The sequence below is a fragment of the Gallinula chloropus genome (genome assembly GCF_964237585.1).
Source record: "Gallinula chloropus genome assembly, chromosome: Z".
Taxonomy (NCBI): Eukaryota; Metazoa; Chordata; class Aves; order Gruiformes; family Rallidae; genus Gallinula; species Gallinula chloropus.
Window position 1 is genome coordinate 70,428,874 of NC_140089.1, and position 19,078 is coordinate 70,447,951.

General features: G+C 44.0%; 1 protein-coding gene across 1 annotated transcript in view; it reads left to right on the forward strand.

Annotated features, from left to right (window-relative positions):
* Positions 1 to 10,591: 10,591 nt before the first annotated feature.
* LOC311204106 (chondroitin sulfate proteoglycan 4-like) overlaps positions 10,592 to 19,078 on the forward strand; it is a gene marked incomplete at both ends in the record, with an annotated part of 37,914 nt that continues 29,427 nt past the window's right edge. Inside the window, one exon of the mRNA XM_084278979.1 lies at positions 10,592 to 10,679. Coding sequence (XP_084135105.1) covers positions 10,592 to 10,679 — 88 coding nt within the window. The remainder of the gene's footprint in view (positions 10,680 to 19,078) is intronic.

Consider the following 19,078-nt stretch of genomic DNA (forward strand, 5'->3'; position numbering starts at 1 on the left):
AGTAGCCATAAGGCTGTTTGAAATAAACACAGAGCTACAGTGTCACTGATTTTGGAGCCCCTATTTGATTGGGTGGCTGTGCAGATGTATAATGAAATGTGGGATCACATGCACTGCCAGTGGGTGGGCAACGGTTGGGTTTATGAATCACTTATGCACAAGGCGGGGAAGTACCTCCCACATAGCAGTCTACAGGCATACCACCTGGAGTAGTGAAGACACTCCATAAAATGGAGTAGGTATCATTGACAGCATTTACAGATGGAGAAGTCTGTAGCTCATGTTGGTTTCAGAGTATGTCTTCCCCTCTCTCAGCTCTCATGGGGCCACTCAAACCACTGAAACATTCCTTGGTGGTAACAGTGCAGAGTGAACTGGCTCCCATTCAGCTGGTCTGGACAGTAGAGTGAGATACAATAACCAGGAAGCTTCCAAAATGTAATCTCAGGGTTGAAATACCACACACCAGAACAAAGTGTTCACACCGGGTTTATTAGTGCACTGAGGGATCTGCCAGACAGGATGAGTCAAACATGCCTGAAGTGTTAAAAAGCAGCTTTTCAAACTGACAACCTCTTTCTTAAGGAAATTAATGGATTAAAAATTAAAACAGTCTTGCACTTCTTCGTATAAGGAACTGTCCTGGCTGAGAAACATCAGGAAACCTGGCTGGATGACAAGATAGCCACACAGCTACTAAAACTGAAGCTATATGAGGACTTGTCCCCCCAGCCTGCAACAACTGTAGTGATTAGGAACCAGCTGTTACCACTGACCATGTCAGCTTGAGATGTGACATGCCTCCATGGTTCTAGGCACACTAAATTGAAAATTTTTGCATAGAATCACTGACTGGTTTGGGTTGGAATGGACCTCAAAGCCCATCTAGTTCCCACTCCTTCACACCCTTACCCAACATGGCCTTTAACACTTCCAGGGTCTGTTCCAGTGCCCTACCACCCTCACAGTAAAGAATTTCTTCCTAGTATGTAAGTCTACCCTCCTTCAACTTAAGGCCACTACCCCTTTGTCCTATCACTACCTGCCCTTGTAAACTGTCCTTCTCCATCTTTCCTGTAGGCTCCTTCAGGCACTGTAAGGCTGCAATAAAGTCTCCCTGGAGCCTTCTCTTCCCCAGGCTGAAGCCCAAATTTATCAGCCTTTCATCACAGGAGAGTTGCTCCATCACTCTGATCATGTTTGTGGCCCTCCTCTGAGCTCACTTCTATGGCTCCATGTCTTTCTTTTCTCTGAAGATGCCAGAGCTCAATGCAGTACTCCAGGTGGGGTCTCACGAGAGCAGAGTAGAGGGGCAGAATCACCTCCCTCCAACTGCTGGTCATGTTTTTGATTGAATCCCAGCACTGTCATGCTCAATACAAATGCTTTTGCTAGTGTCAGCAGGCATTTACCTTAGTATTATTTTTGCCTTTCCATTCAAGACCATGTATTATTGAGTCTGTGATACCTGTTTCATCACGGACACTAGCTTTGATGGCCTTTTTGATGTTCTCTTCACCCAAAATCCCTCCTGTACTTTCCCAGGTCCTCTAACCCAATGCAATGCTCCCAAGCACCTGAGCACCAAACCAACAGCCCAGTCTTCAAATCCCATTCCTCAAAAAAACCCTGCACAATACATAAAATATAGACCTTGCTAACCACTGTAGAAACATAGCAGCAAAGTATTCAAAACCTACAGGCAGTTCTACATAATGTCCCTCTTGCAGCCCAGCTCACCACACCTCACCTCAGCCTACTCTCCTCAATGTCATCAGATCTATTTTCTATCCCACTGTTTCTAAACTGCCTATGCAGTGAGAAGCACAACACTTCTGTTACCCCAGGCAAATAAATTATAAAGGTGACACACCAGAGGACTGGCAGAAAGTCCTCAAGAAAATGCTGCAATCAAATAACTTATTTAGATACGAGAAAGACAAAAAACATAGCTCCTAAAGGGTGTATGGGATCAATAATGTCCAAATTCTAAACAATAATCATAATATATGGCATACCCCAGAGGCTGTAGGTTACCATAAAAGGTGTGGTAAATCCTGCTGAGGCACAAGACCCACACTAATTCCATCTGTGCTCCACACATCTGGTGTGGGAAAGTGTAGGTGCTAGTCTAGCAGTTCCTGCTGGTCTGTGCACTGCTGAGAAGTCCTTATCAGACACCACAAAGTGAAAAAGCTGGGGGTTCTGGCAAGCAGCACGATGATGGCAATCTTGTGTAGTAGCTCACGTAGCTGTCTTCCCCTTTGCTAAGCTTTAGGTAAACATCTCCTCTAAATTGGACAATCTGGTGCATGGACTAAGGCAGAGACAGACCTTCTGAAGGAAGAAGGGGAAGGTGTTACACAAAGGATCTCTGTGAACGTGTCGGGATGGCTGCATATTATTCTGATCACTTATATTTCTGAAAGATGCTTTCAAACCATAAAGGGGCAAGAAAAGGCTGAAAAGAACAGTGAGGATACTGAGAACCTAATTTGTAAGAGGAGGCTAGACTCGCTCAGCCATGGCAGAAGGGAAGAAAGTGTGTAGCCTACAAACACTTTGAGGAAAACGCTCAGCACCAAGGGTCTGGTAACTGTTTAGATTAAAAAGCAATGTCGGCACAAATGAGGTATCAGCAGCCCATAAGGAACTTCAGATGAAAATCAGAAGTTTCCAAACCATTTGAATAATCACATCCAGTGGCAGTTTTGCAAAGAAGGAATCAGGTACAGGGCAGGGATGAGACCAAGCTGTCTGTGTGTTTTTAAGACAGACTTCAATAAATGAGTAACAGTAATTACTATATGAGGTAATGTCTGTAGTAGTTGGGAAGGGGAATTTAATGATTCAGGTGGTCCCTTCCATCCTACATTATTATGCACCTGCAGCCAACGATACTCTGTAGCAGTGGCCAACAGAAAAAAAGAGAGGTTCCCAGTACTTTAATGCATGTGCTTTAATAAGAGCAAAACAGTCAAGATCGCGAAGGCTGTGAGAACAGCGAGCATGTCAGACAGGAGTCCAATACAGATGTTAAAACAGGGATCAACAGAGGGTATTGATTTACAGGAAGAGGCAGCTTTCTGCATAGCGATGGTGTGAATGTACTACGCTGCAATCTGATAAGTAATCTCAAAAGCAAAGCCGTACAAAATGCATTTGAAAACACACCTTTTAATACAGGCAGCAGGATTGGGACCCATATGAGTCTGAGAGCAAGGGGGCTGTGAAGACATCACTTGCTTTCCAGTGGTGTCAATGCTAGACCCTGAAAAACCACCAGATGCTCCACCAGAATAATAGCAGTGATGCTGAGGACAGCTCTCACTAATCCAGGATTTACTTGGTGGGGAAAAAAAAAAGGAAGTATAAAAGTATTACCATTATTGTAAGAAACTGAACAAATCAGAAAAACACATCAGTGTGGATGAATATTAATGGTCTTCCTAGAGAGTAAGGGTCTAACCAAAGGGGACTGGGTTACAAACAACAATCACAAAGTTGCTGGTCAGCAGGAATGGCATGAAAAGCCTGCTGAAGCCAAGAAGGATTAGTAAAACTGCACAGATCAGAGAAGCAAAGTGCATCAGAAAAACAAGCCTCAAAACTGCATAAAGGGGCTTTTTTTTCTATTTCTCTATTTTTATTCAGTATTCTGACATACATTGCTTGTAAATATGCTGCTGCAGTGTCCAATCTCTAGACAGTCTCTAAATCAGCCATGTCATGGAATGAGATGATATTTTTCAGTAAAATCTTGGAAATTAAATTCTGCAAATGTCTTGAGGGACACCACGTTTTCCATTGCCCTGGAAGTGAAACCTTCTCTGGAGAGCTGCTTCTTCTGTTTCAGGACACTGAAGCCAAGGCCATGAGGGCATCTTCTTGAGCAAATTACCTTTGAGTTCCTGTGCCTGCTCTGACCTGTACAAAAGAGGAATTCTATTCTCCTCCCTGTGCAGAGATAACTTTGTTCTGGCTTTCTCTGGGACAGAGTTAGTTTTCTTCTGAGTAGCTGTGGTTTGGATTTAGGATGAAGACAATGTTGATAACTCACGTTTAGTTGTTGCTAAACAGCGTTTAAAATTAAGTCAAGTAGTTTTCAGCTTCTCAGGCACTGCTACCGAGGAGGCATGAGCCTTCCTCAGGGGGTGCACGAGAGGCTGGTGGGGGTGGGGGGCATGGCCAGGACAGGCAAGCCAAACTGGCCAAAGTGATATTCCATACTATATGATGTCATGCCCAGTATGTGATTTGACAGGGTTGGCCAGGAAGCGCTGTGGCTCAGGAACTATCTGGACATCGGTCAGTGGGTGGTGAGTAATTGTGCTGTGCTTCACTTGTTTTGTATAGACTTTTACCATTATTATTATCATTACCATTATTCTTTTCCTTTTCTGTTCTATTAAACATATAGAACAGAATTTCTATATTTATCTCAACCCATGATTTTTACTTTTTTTTTCTCATTCCCTCCCCCATCCCACTGGGGTTGGGGTAGTGAGCAAATGGCTGTGTGGTTGTTTTAGCTGCCTGCCATCTAAAACCAAAACTTACTTGTGTAGTTTTGCTGTAGTTGTGTTTCTGTTTTTAGTTTTTTTGACTTTTCTGGCTGAGAGGTATTTTGCTTAGGCAGATAGAGGTGAAGATCTTGTTCAAGACCCCCACTTCTGACAGATTATCTCTGAGGAAGCTTCTGGATCTCGAAGCTTTAAATAGGTTCCCTTGAAAGAAGTGCCCTGAGACTTGCATAAGGATTTGCGGAAGAGAGGACATTAAACTGCAGCACTTAACACTGAACTTGAGGCAAATTAATATTTCCTCTAAGGCCAGCGTGACAGTTCAGAGTCCTGCACACACACACACACACACATACATACATATATCAGTAAATACCTGATATAAAGAAACACATCTCCAAATACCGAAACAACAAGGAAACATAATACAAGCTAGGGCTACTGCATTGTTCAGTGCACTTCCTCCATTTGTTTTAATTTAATCATAGCTTGACTTCAACAACACATGCTATGCAAACTAATATACTCATATTCTGTAAATTAAGGAATTGTTTTGTTAAGAAATGACATTGATCTGTGACTAAGAGAGACCACGTGGAGAGCATCCTGTATTTGCTAGCATGTATCCCACAGGGAATAAGGCACAGGTTACACCACGGCAGCATAAAAATACACACTCATGCTTCTTCATGGCATGTGTTTTCTGAAACTGTATCACTTCAGCAGAAAGAGCAGCCTTTATCAGTGTAATTGTCAGCCCTGATAATTCAGTCATGAACATAAGGAGAGTGACCAATGACAGCAGGTCACCACACAGCTTGCAGATACAAGTGCACAGCAACAAACTGATGTAATGGGCCTTACCACCCACAGGGAATTAAAGAGGAGGAAGAGCATGCCTAAGCCTTGGGTAGCTGCAGGGAGAAAATGCAGCTGTGTGGATTTCCTCTCGCCCTGGTCACAATGCTTGGTATCTCCGCTGGGCTGGGCACGTGAGTGGCCCAGCAAGAACTGTCACTGAGCAGCTGCTTCTCAAAGGCTTCTCTATTGCTGTGCAGGTAAAGGGCACCACTATTCACCAGCATCATTGCACTAATTTCTTCTCTGCGGCCTTCAACAGTCAAAACTCTTCCTCCTAGTAGCAGCTGCAGCCTCCTGTGCTCTTTCTGACTGTGACACTATGGCAGAAAAAGAGCAAGACTTTAGTTTTCTGGATGACCTGTTCCTGAATGCAATCTCAGAGCTCTCTGATAGAGCTTACCTGGCATCAGGAGAGGAGGAAGACCTGAACAGTCAGTCTGTGATGTCTTGGAAGGGACAGGGCTTCTGTGGCAAACACCTCAAGCAGGCTAAGAAATCTTGTTTTGAAGCATGGGCTGCCAAGGGGAAGAAAGGCAGCCTCCATATCCCTAGTGACCGTGTGTATGCTGGCCTTCTCCACTCAGAGCAGAGAGCCATGCCTTGCTTTAGACTTGCATGTCATGACCTCCCACAGCACAAGCTGCATTCCCAATCCCACTGGCACAGTACAAACTATCATGCTGAGATACTGAGGACTGCCAGTCCTGGGTGGGCATGGATTTCCTTTTCAGATACCTACAATCTTCAAATTTGTTGAAGTGGTTTAGGGACATGTATGGATCAGCATCCCACAGTAACTTTTGGGAAACCTATTTTTATTGAAAATGTGTAGCCTGAACTTCAAGCTGCCACTGCCTTCAGTAAAAATTCAGTTGTCTAACTTGAAAACTCAGGACCACATGGTCTACCTTTAATCCTTGGTGAGGGATCACAAGAAGAGCACAGATTTTGATAGAACAGGGCACTTGTAATTTAAATTAACAGAATAATAATCTATGAAATTATTTTATCCCATTTTGAATGCTGATTTTAAATATCCACTTTACTGAAAAAAGTCCTTGATTAACAATGACCTTGGCTTGTTTAATGAATCGTTCAAAAAGTTGTAATTTATAACTCGAATACTGTTTGATCCCATCTGAATTGAATGGCTCCTTCATTTTCCTCAGAAGCTCTATTCAACATTTTCATTTATAAAGCACTATTTAGTTACGAAATTGTTACAGGAAAAAAATTTTCCTGCAGCATCAGGACTCCCTCTAGTGTTGTCACAACCAAGCTCTTTGGGAATCTGCATGGGCTACTGCACCATGAGCACTAAAGTGCATGCATCCACAACCTTTTATTTGCTTTTGGAATGTTAAGAAGCTTTAGTCCTCTATGCTGCCTCTCCACTTAGGAAATCCGAGTTTAGTATTTGCTATCTGATACAGCATTAAATTAAAATTGAGATGTCAAATTAAAATGTCATCTTAATGCAATAAATGCCAGGTTAATACTGTTTTATCTAAAGATTTTTAATTTCCTCTACTTGGCAGGAGGTCTTTACATTATTAGCAGAGGACCTCTCATGAGTGCTTGCAGCCAGCATTCAATCTTTCCCACCAGACTTATCCAGGCATGTCTTCTGAGTGTTTGTTACTTATCCACAACAATAATTTCAGCATAGTTTAACCAAAACCAAAGAAATCTGATAGAAGTTGTTTCAAAATATGTGGAGAGTTTTGTTTTTTTAAAATTCACTTCAAGCCTATGGGAACCCTAAGGAAGTCACGGCTGCAACAGCAGTTTGCAAAGAGCATGTTGGTTGAAATCTGAATAGAATCTGATCTCTAAAGTGATTTCTGGTACCACATGAAAGTCGTTTCTTCTCAGTGGAACTGCTCTCCAACTAAATTCAATAAAAAGAAACTGATGTCTAGTGGTCTGTAACATAATGCATTCTGCTTTAACTGACAGACTGATAGGCTGTCAGATGCAAACAAGCAGATCTCCATCATTAATAGGAAAGAAGCTGTCAACTAGCTAAATGATTTTTCACATTTGCACAAAAGTTCTCAGCACTGAGGCTGACTACTGGATACACAGCTAACATAGAGGAACTGGGGAGGGAGGAAGAAAGAACTCAAACCACATTTTACATACTGGATTTCTGCCTGTCTCACCACATAACCAGGATTTTTTGTTCAGGAAACAAGTCCTGTCATGCTTTCAAGACGTAAGATATCCTTGAGTAATAAAAGTCAATGATGATAAAAAAATCTCAACCCCCAGGAACTGCAGAAACAAATTAAAAGTCAGATTTATATTTCTTAAGAAACACAAATTCTGCTGAAAGAAAGTAGGACTCAGGGTTGGAAAGTCCTGAATGATTTATGAAAATGTGGCTTAAAGCTACAGGCCATTAAGGCCTTTCTCAAGATGTGTCCTTTCTCTTCTCAGAATGTTTGTTTGTTTTAAATGACCTTGGAGTGGACCTTGGTGTGTCTGAGCCACAGCATCATAGAATAGTTGAGGTGGAAGGCACCTCTGGGGATTGCCCAGTCCAATCCCTCAGCTCAAAGTAGGGTCACCTACAGCAGGTTGCTCAGGGCTGTGTGCTGTCAAGTTTTTAATATTAACAAGGATGAAGACCCCAAAGTCTGCCTGGGAACCTGTTCCAGTGCCTTACCATTCCCAATGTGAAGATTTCTGGGCTTAAATTAAATTTCCTGTATTTGAGTTTGTGCCCATTAGCTCTTGCCCTTTCACTGGGTACCTCTAGTAAGTCCTGCTTGCTCTTCCTTACATGTTCTCACTGATGACTTCGCCTTAGCCTTCTCTTCCCTAGGCTGAATAATCCCAGTTAGAATTCTACATCCCTTCCCATCTGTCAAAGGGGGTTGCCTTTCTTTGGATGTGAGGCAATTTTGAAATAAGCCTACTAAAAGAAAGATTACGTTGTTTAAGGAAAATAGTAGTTCAGTGACTGCTGAGTTGCTCACTAGGGTTTCACATAACATATTAATTGACTGATTAAATTTTTGTGGCTCTATCAGTGTAGCTCCAATATGGAACAGATTTTAAGTTTCACATATATACATATCATAGAATCATAGGGGCTAGATATGCATCATATTCCCATATTTCATCCTCTACCATGATTCACAAGGTATTTAAAACAACAAAAAAAGAAGTCTTTTTCACAAAATTTGGTAGCTGTGTATCCAGTCTGATACCCCCAACTGCATCACTCATTTGAACTCAGACCTCCAGCCAGTGATCTGGTACAGCATGGAGGTGCCCCTGCATTGCACAGTGTTCGACATGGGGCCTCACCAACCCTGCATGTGATACTGGGGCTCCTCAGCTCCCTGTCCCCCTACCTCTGCATTTACCCCCAGAACACCTCATATACATGGGGCACTCACACTTACCTACCTCTTGCCTCTTATCCAAGCATCTTGCTACACTATTTTTTCTCCTAATGTGACTTTAAATATCACTTCCCAAGACCTACAGTGCAAGTGATGCTGTCCCTTTTGAAGAATATCCAAGATCTCTCAAGGCAAACTTCTCTGCACAGGGTTAGGGAAGCCAAATACTCCTAGGTTAAGTCAGACTTGTACAACACATGGATGGTACAAAGGCAACATTTTTCTCCATGTTTCTTTGCTACAGCAGTTCCATTGCTGCATGCCTGTAGGTCTCCTTTTCCTGCCTCAGTCATGTTATTGATCATTATTCCACTCTAAATCCTCTTTTTGCCCTTCCTGTTCAACCCTTTGACTGATGCTTTTTTCCAGTCCCTTCTCTAGGTTTTCTCAAATCTTTGAGTGCCAGTCTGAAGAGAGTTAAATTTATTAGGCCTCTGCCATCTTTAATAAAGCTGTTAAGTGTTATTTGGGTGAAGATTACACCCTGTAATTTCCCTTTGGGCACAGATCCTCCTAGCATATACGTTATTCTAAAACCCCAAAGACAGCAAAGTCTGCCAAAAAATGCTAAGGAAAATGTAGACTAAATGATGACTGGAAACCTCAAAGGAAGAGAAGAACCAGACGGCTGACCCAGAAAAGAGATCCATGCCATCACCATTTTTCTTCTTTCTGCAGTTTTGGAATATTATCTTCATTACTTACTCTGCTTCCTCAGATTTCAGGTCACAAATTCCAGTCCTGTGTGTAAGGGAGTAACAAGTTAAGAATAATAACCGACCTGTTGAGACACATTGCAATGCACCCTTGCCAGCTGATAACATCAGAGAAAATTTTATGGCTGCAAGGCTATTCCTGGCACAGAGGATGCATGTAACCCAAAGGCATGTCTGCATATTTGAATCAAGTACGGTAGCGGCTTATACACACGTAGTTCAAGTGTGCTCTTTAAAACATTTACTAAACAGAAACCTTGCGCTTTGGAGCACAGGACACCATTGATGAGATGTGAAATGCAGAACTTTGCCTAAACTTTGTCCCCTACTGGTTACAATCAGCCGATTCTGCTCCTAAGGCGTTGCCTACCTGTTACGTATGTCATACATAAAGCTGCACGATGTATTTCTTTACGCACAGTATGCAAACACGACGAGGGACAGGTCTGCCGCAGCCAGGAGAACCGGAGGCTTTGGGGGCACCTCGCGGCAGCCCCCTCCTGCTGACTGGCAGGATGCGGAGAGGGGTACATCGTGCGAACCACCGACAGCAGCTATCAACGGCATTGGGGCCCTGGAGCAAAGACGAAACCAGGGCCGCGAGGAAAGTCAACCTGTCCCTGGGGCAGGTGGCCCACAGCCTCCCCGGAGCCCCCGGCGGGCTTTTCAGACGTGAGCAACTGGCGCCGAGCAGCCCGGCTGGCCGCACCGCGTCCCTGACTGCTGGCGTGACCAACCGCTGTGTACGGCGCCTGGGGCCCCGAAGGGACCGGCGACGGAGCGGCGGCCCGGGGCTGTGGGGCGGCGCGCTGCCCCGTCTCTCGCCCCAGCCCGCTGTTTCGGGAGTGGGGGGCGGGACGCGGGAACAGCTGCGCCGTGAGGAGGAAGGGAGGGAAGAGGCCGTCCCGGGGCGGCGGCAAGGAGCGCTGGGTCGGGGCCCCTCCGGGAGTTGGCGGCGGGTCCGGGGCGGTGACCCGCTCCTGCCGGTTCCCAGGGACGCCCCCCGGCCCGGCCCCGCCGCCTGTGGCAGTGGTGCCCGGTCGGGTGGCGGCTCCGGCCCCGTCGTGGCAGCGGCATGGCGGGCAGGCGGGGGGCCAGCGCGCCCACCGCTCTGCTGCTGCTGCTGGCGCTGCTGCTGCCCGCCGGCCGGCCGGCTGTCGCAGGTAGGGCTGCCCGCGGGGCGCCGCCATGGCGGGAGACGGCGCTGGCCTGGGGACCGGGCGGCCGGAAGGCACCTGCGCCGGGCGGGGGAAGGGGCGGCCTGGCGTTGACTGGCCGGCAGCCCTCAGCACGGTGAGGAGAGGAGCCCCGGCCCGGGGCTCTCGCTGCCGCGGCCCGGTGGCGCTTGCTTGAGCGCTGGAGCGAGCTCTTCGCCAGCGGCCCCGCGAGAGTTAGCAGCCGGCCCGAGGGTGCCCCGCTGCTCCGGCCCAGCGGAGGTCGGTGTGGCGGGGCAGCCCCTAGGCCCGGTCCCCGGCGGGTGAGGCCGGGTAGTGGCCGCGGCCCCTCGGCGTGGGGCGGGAGCCGCCGGGCTGCGCGGTGGAGCGGGGCGGGTGGCGGGCAGCGCGCGGTTGGCGCTTTGCGGTTTGGCCGCTGCCAGCCGCCGCACAGGTGTTGGGGACGGCGGGCGTTTCAGTGAAGGGGTAGGTGATCCCTTCCTTTGGAGTGAAGGCCGAGTCTGTTAGCTCGGGTTTGAGGCTGTGGTGATCCCCGATTTCCCTCCTACAGCAGAGGTCCTGGGACTTGGCAAAGCTCGACTGTAATAAAAACAAAGCCCAAGCAGTGGGGAAGAACTACCCCCTCCATTCTCTCTCTTTTTTTCACAATCATACACGAGGAAAGCCCTACGGCAGGTACAAGAATATTGCCCCTGATTCCTTTCCCCGCTTTGCTGTGTATGTGAACTAGCAGTCCTGACTTTGGGTGTCTACTTTTTGGCGTCTTTTTTGGGGCATCTTTAGCATCTACATTTAGCAGTCTTAACATCTGGCTTTTCGGATGTGCCAGGGGCCTGCCACTCCTGCATGTTAAGGTGCATGTCTTGGGCAGTCCACAAAACCATGGGAGTAGCCAAAACCTTGAGGTGAAGATTAGTTTTTCTTTTTGTGATGTATCTTCAATTAGAACATTAAAGACTGCAAATTTCTTATTTAAATACATTTTTAAAATAATGGGCCAGCAGGCAGATGAAGTGTGCTTTTCTTGTACTCGGCAGTCCCATGCGACACAAAACAATTGCCACTCCTTTAGAAATGTCTTGTCAGTTACTGTGATTGTAGGTTGTTTTCACTAGATCAGAAGACTAGTTAGAAATGAACTCTAAATATTGTAATTAAAAAAATAATTTTGAGTTTTTCAGAGATTAATGAAGATCAAATTGGTAGTTTTCCTTACAGGATTAATTTCACATATTTCAATGAAATGCACCTCTGTGACTTTCAAGGAGAGAATTCCAATCTGTGAAGCTCTAAGTGGTGGTGTTAACCATTCTGTGAACAAGAAAACAGTGTGTGGGGCAGGAGGAGATTTTTTGTATTGCTCATAGAGATGTCTCAGGGCTATCAAGGATGTCAGGGATATCTGACTGCCCCTGAAGTTTCTCTAGTGTGGCATTGTCTTAAATCTCATGACGGAGGATTTTGTCATTGATTTTGTGGGCAGTAGTTCAGGCCAGCCTGTACTACTTTCATTGCAATGGCATCCTCCATCCCTGGTGTAGCAGGTAGTGCAAGGCAAAGATAGAGCTCTAGGGTACATTTCCAAACAGTAGGTAGGGGCATCAGCAGTGCAGCCTGCTGCTTGTGCTGTCCAGATGTAACAGTGGAGGATGCTCCAGGTGAGCTGCCTTCAAGCTGAACATTGCTGGGCCATGTCAAGAAGTATCACTGCCAGGTGAGCTCACTAAATTCCAGCTCTCCTCTTACTCCAGCTTCTGCGATGCTATAACTGTACCCAGAAATACAGTTCCTGCTCAAAAAAAAATCTTAAGAGTGAAATGGAAAACCAGCCAAAGGCTGAAAGGAAAAAAAAAGCACTAACAGTTTCTTGTAGGCAGTGAACTGAAATCAGGCTTTAAGTGGTTTTCCCAGCTTTTCAGTGTATTTCTGTGATAGAACCAGAAATTAACACCAGCCCTGTTCATGTCATATTCAATGCTTTAACTACAGGACTACCTTTTATCTGGAAGTCATAGAATCATAGAATATTTTGGGTTGGAAGGGACAGTTAAAAACATCATCTGACCTGGTGTGTAAAGTATTTGTAGATGCAACACAAGGATATTTCTCACTGTGTACATTTCAGGTGAGTGTAAAAGACTTGTAGACTCTTTAAAGTATTTGATTTACCCACAGAATCTCACCGTAAGTCCTACAGTGAGAAAGTATTTATCAACCCTGAGAGTTCATTACACTTTTGTATAATGATTAACATGAGCCCTAATGGGCATTCCCAGTGAGTCTGGCAACTTCCTTTTGCTTTTCCATTTTTTCCTGTGCTGTTAATGTCATCTGCTGCCAGCTTAGATAAGAAGACAAAGATGGAAGTAGTACTTTTTTCATTATGAAGTGTCCTATTTTGGTTCTTCATTTTCCTTCTGTTACTCTGTTGCATTCTTTCTGCCCTTTGTCCTGGTAGCAAAGTTTCATTAACCAAACTCTCTGTTCTGTGAAGTTTCAGGACTCTGTTTTTTGACTGTATGAGTGGTAAGAAAACCATATTACCTAAGATACTCTGTGGTATTGGTAGTGCTTCACAGTCTTGGCAGGTGGATGTAATGATAGCTGGGATGCAGCAAGTACTTAGAACAAAAAAGATACCATAAAACTCTAAGAGAAAAGCATGAGTGCGTGTTTATTTACAAATAAAGTTTTCTGAAGGATTTTTCTCTCCAGGGGATTGAGTTATTGCTGCTGAATCAGACTGGAAGGAGGCCCATTTCCACACCCCCACACCGTGCCTCTTCCCCGCCCCCTCCCCATCCCCCCCCCAGCATAATCCAGAGGCACTGAGATAAACTGTAAAAGGCAGGAAGGTCACCAGCATCAGCTTACACCTGTGAAAGAGCAGTCTTCATTTCGTCATGCTAATGAAGTTCTAGGTAGTACTTTAAAGTCCATTCAGTCTACTTTTAATGGGCAGTCATGCAAACTAAGGTTTTCTAACATGAGATCAAATTATCAACTCAAAAAATCAACTTCCAATCTGATTTTTCATGGCTGACCACAAGCACAAAGGGGAATATGAAATCGCTCTAAGAAAGTAGTTGCCGTCAATTTTTTTCTTTTTTTTTTAATCATCAGAACTGATCATTTTTATGTCTGGAATATGCAGCTCTTGACAACTCCATGAAGCCTATGGCAATTTTTTTTTACTACTTTTGTTATAATTTAAACCCCAGTGATTTTTATTGTTGATGTGCTGCATCAGTGCATATACGTGGGCAGATCATTCCAAAGTTCAGACAAAATGTTAGCCATGTAAGATACTTTGCCTGACAGGAATTTTTTTCAGTTAGGCTGGCTTCACATAATGAATTCTTCTTCCAATCCTATCTTCATAGCATCTTTTTCACACAAGTTGGAGAAGTTATTTCAGAAGCTGACTTCTAAAGTAATTCAGTTTGAGTGCTAGGACCCAGTATCTATTTATCCAGAATATTTTTATATGCTCTAAAGTTAGGATTCTCCTGTAGTCACAGAAATTTCAAACTGCCATATTACTGACAGATTAAAGGAAGGAGCAATTAGATAATGAAAGAAACATACAAATCAAAACATTTTGGAACAGATACATGCAGCATGTGGAAGACTCACTGTGGTGCAGTTCAGATAAATGGTTCCAGGTAAGTTCCTCAGCACAAAACTGAAACATGCTAAAGCTACAAACTTTTGTAGACATGGAGTCTGTTTTTAGAGGTAGAGCACAGTAGGAACTTTACTTTGTAGAGGACTGTCAGCTCTTCACGTGAGCTTGGTGAAGTCTTGAGCCTGACTGCCAAGCTCTGTTAGCTGGAAGGAGCTAGAGAAATGGCTTGGTTCTGGAGGGCAGCTCTAAGCATGTTCATAGTTCAGGACGTGAGCCTGTGATAATTGCAAATGTATTCTTTAATTGCCCATTCTGCCTTTTTCTGATAGAGGGCTGTTAAAAGCTTGTTGCATTGAGTACCTGCAATTTGGTACTCTTGCATAAATGTTCTCTCCCTTCTAATCCATCTCTGCTTGTACTGCACAACCAGAGTAATCCAGGCGTTCAGGAGTTAGTAGTATCACAACAGCTTACTTATATTTAGTATTAATAGGCTCTGAACACTTGTTTCTGTCACTCAGATCCTATCCCAAGGGAGAGTATACCTGTCATGTTGGAGGTTGTGTGCTGTTTTTCCTGTGGTTTAGGGGAGCAGAGTTGGAACCTGTATCTTCAAATGTTGGGCCCTGCATATTTTATCTTAGTTGCAGCAGAAGCTGTTTGGGACTCAAGGCATCTCTCATTGTTTGCCTAGAATCTAGTGCATGAAGGCACTTCATGAGTCTCCAAGCTGTACTTTCATGTAACCTGAAGTAGTTTTAGTGTGTGGAAACCTGCTTTCATCTCTACCCTCCATCTTTTACTGGAGGACCTTAAAAGACTCAAAAGTGCAGAAGGAATGTATCAGAATGAAAAACAACTTGTCTGTTTTGAGGGTGGAGAGAAACAGAGGGGCACTAAGTTAGATCATTTTGGTTTCCATTCAGCCCTGAAGTAAGAACTCACAGAATGTGCTTGGTAGTCTTGTATTTGTGTGAGAAGTCTTGGTCTGCAACAGGGAGAGGTCACACCTTTTTCACTAACCACAGGGAGAAACAGGCTGCCTCTTAGGCAGAGCTTCTACTTGAACATCCTAAATAGTGGAGAGTTAAAACCAGACCTGAATTTGTCAATTGACAGGTAGAAAACTGCTGTAATCTGGGAGATTATTTTTTATCTGAGCTACCTGTGCCAGCTGAATTCTGTTCATGTTACACTTTTGTGAATGAGTGGCAGGAGATCTTCAAGGTGCAAATCTCAGCTGGACAACAGGAAAGTTACTCATGCAAATAATTAAAATGGGTGTTGCCTTTAGAGGTACTTGAGGTGATGATAGCAAGTGATGGGCCAGTTACAACCCATGCTTCATGTGCTTTCTGCACTTTAGGACAAATGCTTGAGCCTTTTCACATAGAAATATAAATAACTATTTTCTTGAAGGGACATTGTATAGTTGGAGCATCCTGGGAGGTATGTGATTCAAACATAGAGCAGATAAGGACATGCTTTGTGAGGCTGCTGCAAGGACTGTGGTCTGAGCAGAGTAGTTACTGTGGCACAGAAGCAACTCTTCTCTTTGCAGGAGACAGCAAACAAGTCAAAGACACCATCCGGTGTGGCAGTTCTAGAGTATGGACAGGATCCTGACTGAAAATACGTGGTTGATGCTAGTCTTGATTGTATCTTTAATGACTAGGTAGTGTAATAGATTGCATGACTTCCCCCCTTGCCCTTGCTCACATAAAAAGTCATATATAGTTGTTTTCACAGAAAATTAGTAGGCTACATGGAAACACTGTGAGCAACAGTAATTTTGTGGTCTAATTGTGACATGTATGGTGGTATTGAAAACAGTAGATCAATATCTTAGGTAGTAAAAGTAGACAAATATTTTTCGTCTACATCACAGATTCACAGTATGTTAGGGGTTGGAAGGGACCTCTGAAAATCTTGTAGTCCAACCACCCTACTGGAGGAGGATCACCTGTAGCAGGTTGCAGAGGATTATGTCCAGGCAGGTCTTGAATCTCTCCAGAAGGAAACTCCACAACCTCTCTGGGGAGCCTGTCCCAGTGCTTTGCCACCCTTAAAGTGAAGAAGTTTTTCCTCATATTGAGATAGAGCTTCCTCATCCTCTTCCAGTTTGTGCCCCTTGTCCCGTCACTGGGCACCACTGAAAAGAGACTGGCCCCAGCCTCTTGACACCTGATCTTTAGGTATTTATAAGGGTTGATGAGATTCCCCTTCAGTCTTCTCTAGGCTAAGCAGACCCAGCTTTCAGCCTTTCCCTATAAAAGGAAATAATCTGAAGGATTTGGGATGTCTGACTATGCTTTTAAATGTTATCTACCTAGTTTTTCCTTATACCATAGGCTTTTGGCCAAAGTTTTGTCTCTAAAGGGCCCTGGCACTGATACCTCTTAACTATTTTAAAGGCATTCATAGAATGGTTTGAGTTGGAAGGGACCTCAAAGCACATCTAGTTCCAGAGCACTGCCATGGACAGGGACACCCTGCACTAGCCCAGGGTGCCCAAAGCCCCATCCAGCCTGGCCTTGAACACTGCCAGGGAGGGGGCAGCCACAGCTGCTCTGGGCAGCCTGTGCCAGGGCCTCACTGCCCTCACAGGGAAGAATTTTTCCATTATGTCTGACCTAAATCTATCCTCTTTTAGTTTTAAAGTCTTTACTCCTTGTCCTGTTACTGCATGTCCTTTAAAACAGTCCCTCTCCAGCTCTCCTGTAGTCCCCCTATATGTACTGTAAGGCTGCTATAAAACACTGCTATAAAACACTTGAAATACTCTCTTACATGTGAACTATATAATTTTTTATTTCTGCTTGAAGGTCAAAATATGTATTTAGATGTTTTTATATAAAAGGATGGACTTTAGGGGCAGGGAAGTGAATGCTATTCTTTTTCATGTGTCGTAAATGCAAAAACTTATATGGATTACATGATTTTAAAAATCCAGGTTACTGGTTCAGGTACAGCAGCAAAAGCTTTTCCATGTGACGTCCTTTGAGCACAAAGCTGTAAAAGGGAAGGGTGAAGACGTGGATCTTTGGCTGTTTCCTGTCTACAGTGGAGACCAGAAGGAATTAAGGAGATGATTAGATGTGGTGCTGAGGGACATGGTTTAGTAGTAGATGCATGTTAGAGTGATGGTTGAACTTGGTCATCTAAAGGGTCCCTTATAACCAAGACCATTCTGTGATATGCTGACTTCACCTGTTCCAGTAGCAAGGAAGCTTAAAGGCTGATACTGTTTGCTGAACCCCACTTACTTATATATAATGGTTTGATTGCCATCAGGTGGTCCAGGATAAAATGTCCATTTTTTCAGAAATGGTGGCAACAGATTAATTTTGAGGTCACTCATGACACAATGTCAGCCAGAAATCATTCTAAAAGTGTCTGCTCTAGAACAACTTGATTCCTATGTTACAATAACATACTTCTTGGCTTGGTGGGTACTGAAGCAGAAATCATGCCAAGGCACTGTTGGTGGTCTTGGCCCAAGATCTCTTTTAGTGCTGGATCAGTGCCTAGGCTGATGTTGATTTTCCTGCCCCACTTTCAGTGATGGATTTTGACTCTGAAGTGTTTTACAGAAGGTGAAAGATTTAACTTACATTTCTTTTTTCCAGGAAATTAATATTTAGTATAAACACCAAACTTTCCCAGTGGCATACCACAAAATATTGACTCTGCAACTTCATTTCTAGTTATTCTAGGTTGCTCTTAGTAATCCATGGATATGTTTACCTTTCAGTTCAATTGCTTACCTAAAATCCAGTGTTTTTTCCCCCACATACTTGAGTCTAATGAGAATCTGATGTCTTGATATCCTGGTTTCAGTTGAGATAGAGTTAATTTAATTTCTGGCAGCTTGTATAGTGCTGAGTTTTGCATTTGGGATGAGAAGAATGTTGATAACACATTGATGGTTTTAGTTGTTGCCAAGCAATCAGAGACTTCCCAGCTTCTCATACTGGCCTGCCAGTGAGAAGGTGGGGGCACCCAAGAAGCTGGGACAGCTGACTCGCTGGCCAAAGGGATATTCCATACCATATGATGTCTTGGTCCATATATAATTGGGTGTTGGCCTGGAGGGGGTTTGGCTGGAGATCTAGCTGAGCATAGGCTTCAGGTGGTGAGCAGTTGTGCTGTGCATCACTTGTTTCATATATTCTCATATCATTATTATTAATCTCTTCTGATTTATTAAACTATCTTTATTTCAACACACAATTTTACTTTTTATTTTTTTCCCCTGATTCTCTCATGCATCCCACTGCAAGGGTGGGAGCGAGCAAGACTTTGTGGTAGTTGTAGCTTCCTGCCAAGCTGAAAGTTACTTTCAGGTTTCATCACTAGTTTTGATTCAGAAATTCACCAGTGAAATTTGGGGACTGTGTTACACTGATGATAATGAAGCTTTCAGGACATTAGTGTCTGTGAAAGCTTTGGATTTCATTTGTTAATTTCTGAATAACTTCACTGATAAAATGATAATGAAATCTCTTACTTGCCAGTTCTGTAGGTGTTCTAAGCAGTAATGTAGCAAAAGAGAAGGAATTGCTTCATGAAGTCTCAGCAGAGTGAGGAGAAGGGTCTGTCTTCTTGAGGTGGAACCTCCTTGCACCCATAACTGTATACTGATATTCTGATATTTCTACAATGGTGGAAGGAAGTGGAGTCATCTTTGATGAAGACATCTCAGACATCTAGGTTATACTTCCTGAGATCTTCTGGAAGGTGATATCTCAGTGCCTCA